The sequence below is a fragment of the Erinaceus europaeus genome, chromosome 1 (assembly GCF_950295315.1).
Source record: "Erinaceus europaeus chromosome 1, mEriEur2.1, whole genome shotgun sequence".
NCBI lineage: Eukaryota > Metazoa > Chordata > Mammalia > Eulipotyphla > Erinaceidae > Erinaceus > Erinaceus europaeus.
Genome location: NC_080162.1, coordinates 45,162,517 through 45,175,004, shown reverse-complemented (window position 1 = coordinate 45,175,004; position 12,488 = coordinate 45,162,517). Strand labels below are relative to the sequence as shown.

The following is a 12,488-nucleotide window of genomic DNA, read 5'->3' as shown; positions in this document are numbered from 1 at the left end:
GACAGCTGTCTTCAGATGCCACTAAGATTCACATTTTATCATAGTTTGATCTACACCTGTCCACTTTTCTCTTAAAAAAAAAAACCTAAGTAGAGAGCCTTCAGAGCTCATCCTAGCAAGCTTTCAGTGAACTATTTTGATAACATAGATTAAAAAAAAAACCTCCATTGAATTCAAAGCCATGGAAGTCCTCAGTTACTCTGCTTTCCAGCACACAGGCTGTGTTCAGTGTTCTACTCCCCTTACCCCACCTGTAGATCTTATTCTCTAGTCTCAAAGCCACTCTGAACACCCAAGGGCCTTAGAGACTTCTGGTGGCTCCTCGATTAGTAATTTCATGATACAACAGAAAATTTGATTTGCGTTTTTCCTTGTTGGTATTTGCACCAATACAGGAGCCATGATGGCAGACTGTTGGCCCCTGAGCCTAGTCACCAACAATTCCACCACATGCTCCCTGGAAAAAAAAAAGCCTTATAGACCACTGGAATGAAATCCCTGTCTGCAAGTAAGCTCTGCTACTGTTCAGTGTGATGAAATGTGAAGCACATGCAAGGTGTCTCTGTTGAAAACCCCACAGGAGTACAAGAAGTGACAGCACTGAAAGGTGAAAAGTGCTCTTCCACAAAGCACTATCCCGACGGGTAACTGACAAACTATATTTATTTCAGGCTTGACAGCTGCCACATGTTCAAAATGAAGTGGGCGAGCCTTTCATTTTAAGGAAAACTACCAATAGATCTGCCGTGACAACATTTGGGCTCTGAAAAATAAAAAAGTTAAGATTTCAGAACAAGTATCTTATTAATCCAGGCTTGTAGCTTCCTAGGTATTAGACTTTTCTAAGGAGATCAGTGTTAGTAGATGATTTTCTTTTTCTCCCTAGAGTGTCATGAATAGGCCAATCATTTAGAAGAATTATATAAACTGATTGGCCAGTACTTTCCAAATGAATAGTATGATGGGTGAAGAGTCTTTCCAAGTGTGTAACAGATCAGGATTTTAACAATTTAAAAAATTTATGGATTTGATATAATTTTTATAGTTTATTTTAAATATTTATTTATTTTTTCCTTCTGTTGACTTTGTTTATTGTTGTAGTTACTGATGTCATCGTTGATAGGACAGAGAGAAATAGAGAGAGGAGGGGAAGACAGAGGGGGAGAGAAAGATAGACACCTGCAGACCTGCTTCATCTTCTGTGAAGTGACTCCCCTGCAGGTGGGGAGCCGGGGGCTCGAACCAGTACTCTTGGGCCGGTCCTTGTGCTTTGTGCCATATGCGTTCAACCCGCTGAGCTACCGCCCGACTCCCTTGATATAATTTTTTATTTTTATTTTTATTTATTTTTATTACTGAGTCACCACCACTCTGGGCTGGCTTTTTCTGACAGGAAGACAGGGAGGGGGAGAACACAGCATGGCAGCAAAACTTCCTCCAGTGTAGTGGATGGTCTGGCTTCTACCTGGGTCCCATGCATGACAAAACAAGTAAGTACCTTCTCAGGGAAACTATCTTATTGCCTCACTGTAACAACTATTTAAGTGTTTTGGAATAGCATTAAAGGAAATTATCTGGAAAGACAATTAGAATGTTCTTCCATTTCCAAGAACACACATGAAGTCAGATTTCATGTATTTCAGCACCAGTTTCTTTCAATGAAGTGGGGTTGTTCTTGAACACAGGCTGTATGGATGGAAAAAGAGCACACTTTCCAAGTGACCTATTTTTCTAGCTGTGGACACTTATTTTGAAACCAACATTTAACATTTTGGTTTTAATTTTTTAAAAAAATATTTTATTTTATTTATTTATTCCCTTTTGTTGCCCTTGTTGTTTTATTGTTGTAGTTATTGTTGTCGTCATTGTTGGATAGGACAGAGAGAAATGGAGAGAGGAGGGGAAGACAGAGAGGAGGAGAGAAAGATAGACACCTGCAGATCTGCTTCACCGCCTGTGAAGCGACTCCCCTGCAGTGGGGAGCCGGGATTCGAACCGGGATCCTTATGCTTTGCGCCACCTGCGCTTAACCCGCTGCGCTACAGCCCGACTCCCAATTTCTTTAATTTTTAAAAATATTTATTAAAGACAGAAATCCAGAAGTCAGAGAGAGAAAGACAGGCATCTGTAGTATTGTTTTACTGCTCACAAAGGTTACTACTGCAGTTGGGGACTGGGGGCTTGAACCAAGGTTTGCACTGTAACATGCACAACCAGTTGGTGTAACCTTTGGTTTTTTTTTTTTTTTTTTTTCACCAGAGCATTGCACAGATCTGGCTTGTGGTTGTGCTGAGGATTAAACCTGGGACCTCAGAGCCTCAGGCACAAATGTCAATTTGCATAACCATTATCCTTTCTCCTTAGCCTTAAAGAATTTCTAGTGCTGTAACTAAACTCTTTGGTAGGGGAGTTTAGTTTGGGAGAGTTTAGTTGTATTATATATATTTAAGTTAGAGACAGAAATAGGACATAGCACCAAAGCTGCTTTCAGTGCTGCTGGTGTGTGTGTGCGGGGTTCTGCTCAAACTTGGGTCACACATATGGCAAAGCAGTGTACTATCAAACTGAGCTATTTCATCAGCCTGTGCTTTTAATTAAAAAAAATTATGGGAGAAAGGAGAGAGCCAGTCTAACGCTTCATCTGCTGCACCACCTCACAGGCTGCCATGGGAGAATGAGTGAAACAACCAGAGCATCATTTTGGCATATGTTATGCCAGGGATTGCACTTGGGACTTCATGTTTTTTTAAGTTCAGTGCTCTAGCTATTGTGCCACCTACCAAGTCACAGGAGTTCATTATTTAAAAAAAATTTTTTCTTTAGGGTTTTATTTTACCTGATAGACAAATAAATTGAGGGAAGGGGGACAGAGAAAGGGAGAGAGGGGCCGGGTTGTGAGCATCTGGTTAAGTGTTTATGTTACAATGTACAAGGAACTGGGTTTGAGCCCCAAAAGTTTTACGAATGGTGAAGTAGTGCTGTAGGTGTCTATCTCTCTGCCCCTCTTCCATCTTGATTTCTGGCTGTCTCTATCCAATAAATGAGAGAGAGAGAGAGAGAGAGAGAGAGAGAGAGAGAGAGACAAGTACCTGTGGCAGTTTGACCACTCGTGAAGCTTTCCCCATTGCAGATGGTGACTCTGGGCTTGAACCTGGGTCCTTGCACATGGTAACTTGCACTGACTGGTGCCCTTAAAAAAGGATCTGGAAGCAACTGTTGGAGAACCACTGTTTATCCATTTGGCAAAGTTCAAACCTTATCTGGTGAGACACACACAGTTTCCTACTCCTGTCTCCCACTTACAGCGGGTCAGAGATCCCATTTGGTCCTATGTATCATTTCTCCCTTTTTTTTTTTTTTTTTTTTTTTACTTTGTAATGAACTTTCTCTTAGCTGAGCACAGGATCACATAGATTTGAGACTTCATTCTCTTCAGTTTCACAGCTTAGAATGGATAATGGCTAATTTCTTGCCAAATGGGAACTAATTCACATGATCTTAAATGTTCCCGTAACCTACCTTAGACTATACCAAGAAGAAGCAACAGTCTAAATCCCTGAAATTATGAGTGGTCACCATTCCACTCTTGACCATTTCACTATCACAAATACTTCATTTGTAAGCTGCTATTAGTTGGGTCCCACAATTCCACTATTCTCAGTTATATTCTAAGGGGGGGGGGGAAGACTATGAGACCCCAGGTTCCCCTTCTACTTGCTACCAGTTAAGTGACTCAAAACTAGAGAGGTATCTTGGATAAAGAAAAGTTGTTGAAATATACATGTATTAGAAGAATAATCAGTTTGCACACAGCTATAATCCTGGCTCATAAATCCTACACCAAACACAGACCTTGTTGTAGAGTGCATTTCTCATCAACATTAACTGTTAATTATAATGAAACATTTGGAACCCAGCTCCTATCCCTTTTTAGGTAAATCTTAAGACTGGCAATGAAGTCTGACAATTCTTCGTTATGGGGACTGTGTACTGCACAATTTTGGCAGCACCTGTGGCCTCCTCCCACTAGATGGCAGTAGCACTACCCCAGGAGACAGATTGCTCTGACTATCTTTAGGACATTGAAGTTGTCTGCACATGCAATGCTAGAAAGGGCTCTGCATCTATGTTCTAGTAGCTCCTGCAATCTCCAAGCTCCCACTGATAGCATTCTGGCAACTTTGTGTTAAATACACATATTCCCTTCAATAAAAGGCCTTTTATGATTCATTGACCCCTTCTCAAATGTCTAGAGTACAATGTTCATTTTCCAGAGAAAAATTGTTCAGCAAACTCTCCTGGAAGCACTCTGGAGCTTTTGTTAAGTATATAGATGCTCATCCTGGAACCATTTCTAGCCACTTCCTTTACCACCGCATGTTGCTTTGGGTCATAGCCTCAAAAAGATGCTGTATTCTCAGCATCTGATGGCCCAAGGAAGCACCTAAAAGTGGCATGTTTATTGATTTTTTAATTTTAATTTTTTATTTACTTATTTTCCCTTTAATTGCCCTTTTTTTTATTGTTGTAGTTATTGTTGTTGGATAGGACAGAGAGAAATAGAGAGAGGAGGGGAAGATGAAGATGGGGAGAGAAAGATACCTGCAGACCTGCTTCATAGCCTGTGAAGCGCCTCCTGCAGGTGGGGAGCCGGGGGCTCGAATTGGGATCCTTACTCTGGTCCTTGCACTTCGTGCCACATGCACTTAAGCCGCTGTGCTACCACCTGACTCCTGTTTATTGCTCTTATTTAAGATGAGTAAGTCATAGGTCCTTTGTGTAGCCCTCCTGCAAATCTCTAAAACTTAAAAAGACATTTTATTTATTTTCAATGAAATAGAGATAAGGAATGAGACCAGAGCACTGCACAGCTCTGGCATATAGCGGTGCTAGGGATTGAACCTGGGACTTCAGAGCCTCAGGCATGAAAATATTTTGCATAACCATTGTGCTGTCTCCCCAGCCCCAAACTTCTACAATTTCATCTTTATTTATTTTTTTTCTTTCCACAAGTTTACACACCTATTCTGAAGTAATGGAAGATGGCTGAGCAGCCAGACAAGTTTGAGAAAGAAGCATTTGGATAGGTGTGTGCCAGCTTATGGAAAGAACATGAGACTGAGACCTCGGGTCTCTTCACAGGAAGGCCTTACACAACCAGCCAGAATTAAGCCCTCCATTACTGTTTTTTTCCTAGCTACTGCCACAGATGGCACTTTACTGTTGTGATTTCATTGGTGACAGCCCACCTATTAAGGCTCAATCTCATGAGCAGAGACTCTCTATTCAGCTTACCTAACACCATACGCCTGAGGTTTTAGAAGAGGAAATGAGCATGTGCGAACTGTCGGACAGACAGACACATACCTGTGTGAATTCTTTGGTGGCGATCCAAATCTTTCATGCCATGAACAGTTCTGAAGCGGCAACCTAGATGGAAAAAGAATGCTGGCTTACTTATTTAGTGTTTCTGGGATTCACATATACATGATTTAACCACTTCAGACTGAGATAAAGAGGGAGGGAGAGAGACCATAGCTTAGAAGCTTACCCCAGTGTGGTAGGACTCTCATGTGATGTACTGAAGGCCCAAGCCTGGGGTGTGCACACAGGCAGGTTTACCGAGTGAGCTATCTGTTGCAAACACCAACTCCCACCTGCCACCCACCCCACCAGTTTTAAAATGTACATTTGGGGCCGGCCAGGTGGAAGTGCACACGAACCCGGATTCAAACCCCCAGCACCCACCTGCAGGGGAGAAGTTTCACAAGCTGTGAAATAATGATGCAGGTGTCTCTCTACTTCCTCCTCTCAATTTCTCTTTCTCTATCCAAAATATATATATATATTTAAATGTACATCTATTCTGTTGGGAAAAGAAACACACATGACCTAGAGTCACACGCTGGGCTGTGGATGTCACAGGATGTTCTGGACCCACAGAGGAGGAAGGCCTAGGTGCTGTCACCATGAAGAGCACAAGGCAAAGATGCAGCAAGTGAACTCAGCTGTGTGACGGCACCTATGGGGAAAGGGTTTGTGCAACTAAATGGTTCTTTACCTGGATAACAACAGTTGAATGTTCTCTCTCCAAGGGTGGCTGTTTGTTCCCTGGCCTCTGCAGGAAGGACAGGGACAGGAACTTTCTGGGCATCACTGTCATCAGTGGAGGGGCAAGCTGGCTTTGTTACATCATTGTCTAGTTCTGAAGCTGAAATAGAGACATGGAATGTCAATTTCTCATATGCAACTGCCATGGTTTAAGTCTTCTAATGTATGTGGGCTTATTTCACCTCCCTTCCTCTCTCAAAAAATAAGTAAATAAAACAAAAGCCACATTGGTGCTCGTCTATGAAAGTCCTCATGCTCGGCAAATTTCCAAGAAATCCAGTACAGGAGACAGGAACATGGCAACATGCCATGACAGAACTGACAGTGCAGACTGCAAAAACTTTTCTAGCTAGATTTCTCAAATGACCTGTCAAAAGAAAAATCTAGTTTAAAATTTATATTCCCGCAGAAAGGAAAAACAAAGTAAAACTTGGACTGAGTACGGCATATTGCACCAAAGCAAAGAACTCTGGAGAAGGAGGAGAAAAGAAACAATAGAGACAACTTGGGGGTTCATGACAGGGTGCATGACCCTGGAAGAGGACGTAAGCTGGGGGAGACAGCATTATGCCAACAACTATCACAGGGAGATGAGAAATTGTACCCATGTGCTAAATACTGCACCGTAAACCATTAGTTACTCTACCCCCCCCCTCACACAAAGTGATATGAAAAAAAACAAAACAAAAACTTCTAACCAGAGAGACAACACAGAAGTTATGGAAAAAAAAGTTGCATGCCCAAGGAGTCCAGGTCACCAGTTCTATCTTAAGGCACCACCACAAGTACAGTTGAGCAGTGGTCCATACAAAAAGGAACTTCTGGGAGTTGGGTGGTAGTGTAGCAGCTTAAGTGCACATGGCACAAAGCGCAAGGATCAGCGTTAAGAATCCCGGTTCAAGCCCCCGGCTCTCCACCTGCAGGAAGGTCGCTTCACAGGCAGCTTCCATCAATGTGGTGGTGGTGGTTGGGGAGTGGGGCTTAGATATATATTTTTTCTTTTTTTAAAATATTACCTTTTGTTGCCCTTGTTTTATTGTAGTAGTTATTGTTGTTGATGTCGTTTGTTGTTGAATAGGACAGAGAAATGGAGAGAGGAGGGGAAGACAGAGGGGGAGAGAAAGATAAGACACCTGCAGATCTGCTTCACTGTGTGTGAAGTGACTCTCCTGCAGGTGGGGAGCCGGTGGCTCGAACCCAGATCTTTACACTGGTCCTTGTGTTTCGTGCTACATGCGCTTAACCCTCTGCGCTACCGCCCGACTCTCCAGACTAAGTACTTCTTAAAGGTTCTACTGTGATTTATTTTCACATGGAGTCTAAGGAAAATAGAGGTGCCACCAATGTTTGAATTTTTGTTTTTTTTATTTTGTTATTTTTATTTGATAGAGACAGTCAGAAATTGAGAGGAAGAGAGAGATAGAGACAGAGACACTTGGCAGCCCTGCTTCACCACTCATGAAGCTTCCCGCCTGCAGGTGGGGACTTGGGGGGCTTGAACCCGGGTCCTTGTATATTGTAACATATGCATTCAACCAGGTGCAGCGCCACCACCCGGCCCCACCAATGTTGGAACTGTTAAGGTGAATTTGATCTTCCCTGAGACAAGGTGAAAGGTGACTCTTCTCCCTTCTGAGAAGCTGTAAAGCATGTATATGGTGGTGGTGGTAGTGGTGGTGGGACTTCAACTTTAGGCAAGGTTTGCTTAGTAAGCTGTGGACCACTGGGGCAAATTAACCTGTTTTTTAAAATTTTTTTTTCCATACTGAAAACGGAAAATGGACCTGCCTCAGAATTTTACAGTCAGTTACTAAAAATGTACGATCCTAGTAGAGTGCTCAGCCTGTGCTGTATAAATGCCATTACAGGGTGTCAGAACAGATGAGCTGTCACATCTCAGTAGCTAGAGGTCCCTTAGCTGGTTGTCTGAATGGTGGACCCAGTCCTGTGGCTCTCAAGGGCACATTTTGCCCCTACCTGCACTTAGAGAACATAAAGCAATACTTGGGCACACTTTTACTTATCATGATCACATTTATACATGTATCCAATAGTGGCATTCAGTTGGGTCAAGTCAGGGATGACACATACCAAAAATCCTACCAAGTACAGGACAACCCAACCCAGACCATCCTCCCACCAACCTCTATCAGATTTAACTGAACTGTAGATTAAATGCAGTTTTTCAAACATATTGACAAGAGATGGAGGTGGGCTCTGTATACCTGCATTTTTTTTTTTAAAGCACTCCATGTGATCTAACTTCTCTAAGCTCTTGCTACTCAAAGGGTAGTCACCAGAGTACTGACATCAGCTGAATGTGGTAGCTTGTTAGAAATGCTGAACCTTAGGCCCCATCCCACCTACAGAATCATTCTGCACTTTAACAAGATCCCCAGGTGATTCTTATTCACATTTGAGTCAGAGGAGCACAGTCCCCAGCCAGGACTTCTCAAACATCTGTGTATCTGAATCACCTGGAGGGTTTATTAAGAAACAATACAGGTGGATTTACCTCTCAGTTCCTGATTTGGTAGCTTTGGAGTGGAGCCAATAATTTTTCACTTCTAACAAGTTCCCAGCTGATGTGGACACTACTGGTCTGGGGATCAAACTTTGAGAATGGAAGCTGGCCCAGAGGAGATGCTTCCAGTTACAGGGCTCAAAGTTTTCAGCTCATTAGAACCCATAACCCCCACTTTTGGAAGTTGCTCCCCACATGGTTCATAGAGGAAGACAAAGCCCACTCACATATTAGAATAGAAACCCCCTCCCCCCAATTCTTAAGGGATTGTAGTCTTACAGGAACCCAGGCAGACTGAAGAGAAGAAGTCTAAGAGGCTAATGCCCTTGTTTAACAAAGTGATTGGGCAAGATGGCTGGTAGGCTTCAAATTCCAATTTTGTCATTTCTAGGCTGTGTGACCCTAACTAAGCTGCTCAGCTTCCTTGTCTCTAAGTGTCACATCTGTACAATGGTCCTGCAGAGACTGAACTCCCTCCAATGTGTATTCATATGTTTCCCAGGATGTCTAGAGTAAGTTTCTTCTAGTATGTGTGTCACTTGGTATGTGGTATGTGGGACTAATGTCATCCAAGATCCTGTGAGCCCTGGGAGGAACTGTTACCATTACTTAAAGAATGCAGATTACTTGGATTGAGGGACATCTTCTGTAACCACCTTTTAAGTATTATTTTATTGAAGTAACTTATCTAAAAGCAGAGCAAACCTCTAGAGCATTTGGTTTTGTCAAATGAAGTCACCCCCCCTTCTCTACATCTCAGGCTTCTACCTACTATTTCACTCTTTAGCTCAGGATATAAAACTCCTGCTTGTTCCATTTGCTTTAGAATTCACAGTCATGTAAATTCTACACCCCTATGCCATTAACTCTGATTTCTCTCTCCTACTAATTGAGCATTTGCTTGACTAGTAGGATAAAAGCACTTGACTAATAGGAGAAAGCTAGTGAGTATCCCCCTCAACAGTTCCATCTCATAGATTTAGATAAAGGTTAAGTTCTTTAGTACATGAAAAAGAAACCTATACATAAGCCAGCACCATGTAAATCTTACTAGCTCCTTTCACTAATGCAGACAACATCCAAGCTACCAGATTCTCGGGATTAAGGAAATACATTTTGCAAAGTAAACCCATCTCCAATCCACCAATCTCCCTACGAGAAAACAAAGTAAACCCATCTCCAATCCACCAATCTCCCTACCAGAAAACAGTCAAATACAACAAAGCTTAACTGAAAACAGTGACAGGTGGAGGGGCTTGCTAGGTCAGCCTTCCTTTACCTTTACATATTAAGGAAACCCATGAATGTCCAAAATCCACACTCGCCTGAAGTTATGGCATCTGGGACAAAAATATTTCTAGTCTGAAAATGCAGATGGGTTCCATTTGATAGAATCTATTTTTAGCACCATGCACATTTATAACTTTTAGAGAAGCTACTAGAAAAAAGAAACTAGAGAAACTTGGAAAAACTTTCTTTTATAAGGTTTGTCTGCTCCAGAAACTTTTCTTCAATTAGTTATGAGTTTTCAGTATTGACTTAAAGGCTAGCCCAAATGGAAAGAGAAAAAACACTGAGCAAAGCAGGTCTCTTGCTCAGTATCACAGACCTTTTATAAAAAAAAAGTAAAAAGCAAATAAATAAATAAAAATAAAAAGCCTCCTACTGGCTGGAAGGCTGTGGTAGCTGTCCAGGCAGAGAATAGAGATGCTTTACTGAACACCCTCTAAATCTCAAAATGCAGATGCATCACCAGCAAGCCCCTGCCAGTGACATCTACAGTTAAAGGAATTCACTAGGAACAATTCCTTGAGGTTGACAGAACCACTGGGGGTGGGGATGGGGTTAGAAAGCATTAATAGTCGTGTAAAGAGACTCTCATGCCTGAGGCTTCAGCGTGCCAGGTTCAATCCCCTGTACCCACCATAAGCCAGAGCTGAGCAGTGCTCTAGTATTAAAAAAAAAAAAAAAGTTTGTCATACAGCACTACTCAGGTCAACCTTTCCATCCCCACTCTCCTGTGTGGAGCACAAGACTGAAACTAGCCAACACGCCCTCCCCCCAATATACACATAGTCACCCCTTTTTGGACCCAGGAAGATATTGGGGAGTGGGAAAAGAAAAACCTCTCCCCCCACCCCCAAGAAAAGGTACCAGCTCAACAAGGCAAAGAGTGAGTGAGGTTGGAACAAACAAGACCCTATCAAGTCTCTGTCCTAATACAGTATCATCCAATGGGGAAGCAAATTAGAAATGCAGACTCCAGAGCCCTCCCCATCTCGGAGATGCCAAGGCGGTAAGGTGCCAGAGATCAAGGTACTGACCACAGGCTCCGGGGGTAGGGTAGAGAACAGGACTTCTGCCACTGCTCTGCCCACTCCCACCCCAACCTTTATCCTACATACTTAGCTTCACTTTCTCGAAAGACAAAGTTCCTGGAGCCGCGGGGATGGGGTCCTCAAACGTCGCCGGACTTCAGCCTCACGGATTCCCCAGACCTCTGCGCTCTGGTGTATCCTACCCAGGCCAGCCATCTCCACTGCAAGCTTTCTCGCAACCTGCCACCTGCTTGTTTTTGCCCTAGAGGCCCCCTCCCTCCCCGGCTTTATGATGTTTTCCCCCTAGCACTCACCCTTAACACACCTCACGCTTCAATGCCTCATCTCTTGTGCCATCTTTCTTGTCCCCACTGGGCCACAAAAGCTGCAGGAGGACTAATGATGCCCTCTTTCTTTGCTGTGTCGCTCTCTCCGAGGTTAGCCCCGGCTCTAGCAGCAGCAAAAACTCAGTCATTTTATTAATATTAATTAATTTTAGATATCCTCTCCGCCCCCGCCAGCCCCTTGCAAAGGAAGCCAGGGTCTCAGAACGTTCACTTTCCAGGCGCAGAGACCCTGCCGCAAGGGGTTCAGGGACCAGGGAGGGTACGAGATAACCCCAAAAAGGTCTCAAAGCATTCTTGCGGCGTGCTGGGGCGGTGAATGACCCTTAGTGCTTGGGGGTAAGGGGAGGAGTAGCAAGAGAAACCCGGGCCCCATGCACATAACAGTTAAGATGGGGATAATTTACAAAGGAGGTGAGATCCACAAAACCGGGGAGGCGCTGATGGGCGGAGGAGGGCGCGGGGGCTTCAAGGTCCGAGCCCACGGGCTTTTCCACGCCGCGTGCCCGGGTCTCTCTCGCCCGCCAGGTGAACGGCCGGCGGGTGGCCGCCGCACTACTCACCTGGCGCTCCCACCATCGCCGCCGCCGCCGCCGCCGCGGCGCTGCACTCCGAGCGCTCAGGCGGCGGCTCCCCGGGTTGGAGGTGCTGGGGCCTGGCCTGCTTGCGCCGCGACATGGCTTGGGGACCCCGGCTCCTGGAGAGTCCTGCCGAGGGGCCTACTCCACAGGCTAATTCTCGGAGTTGGGAGATTACCCCCGTTCCGCAAGAGCGCGCATGTCCCGGAGACTGCTCATCAGCCTCGCAGGGCCATTTATCAGGAGCCCTGACGGCTGATTGGCCGGGAGCCAGATCCCCGAGGTCGGGGGGAATGAGGTCCGCGCCCCCGCCACCTGCACCGCCTGCACCGCCCGCGCCGCCCGGGAGCTCGTTACAAATGCAGACTCTCGGGCTCCACCTCAGACCCGCTGCATCAGAATCTGCATTTTAACAAGCTCCCCAGGTGATTGCATGCATATTAAAGTTTGAGAAACCGTGTCTGCATTTTAACGAGATCCCCAGGTGATTCGTTTGCCCATTAAAATTTCAGAAGCACCGTTCTTCTCCAACTTTAATGTGCGCCCGAATCACTGGGGATCTCGTTAAAATGCAGATTCTGACTTCGTGGGTCTGGGGTGGGGCCTGAGATTC

General features: G+C 44.5%; 1 protein-coding gene across 2 annotated transcripts in view; it reads right to left on the bottom strand.

Annotated features, from left to right (window-relative positions):
- Positions 1-12,488, bottom strand: part of ZFP64 (ZFP64 zinc finger protein) — a 119,574-nt gene that overhangs the window by 13,908 nt on the left and 93,178 nt on the right. The window contains exons 1-3 of one of the 2 annotated variants that reach the window (XM_007533293.3): positions 11,861-12,332; positions 6,062-6,211; positions 5,368-5,430 (exon numbers count right to left, since the gene is read on the bottom strand). In XM_007533293.3, the coding sequence (XP_007533355.1) occupies positions 5,368-5,430; positions 6,062-6,211; positions 11,861-11,975 (328 nt within the window). In that variant the 5' untranslated portion in view covers positions 11,976-12,332. Of the gene's footprint in view, positions 1-5,367; positions 5,431-6,061; positions 6,212-11,860; positions 12,333-12,488 lie in introns of those variants that run through there. The other variant, XM_016192527.2, reaches the window with a different exon arrangement.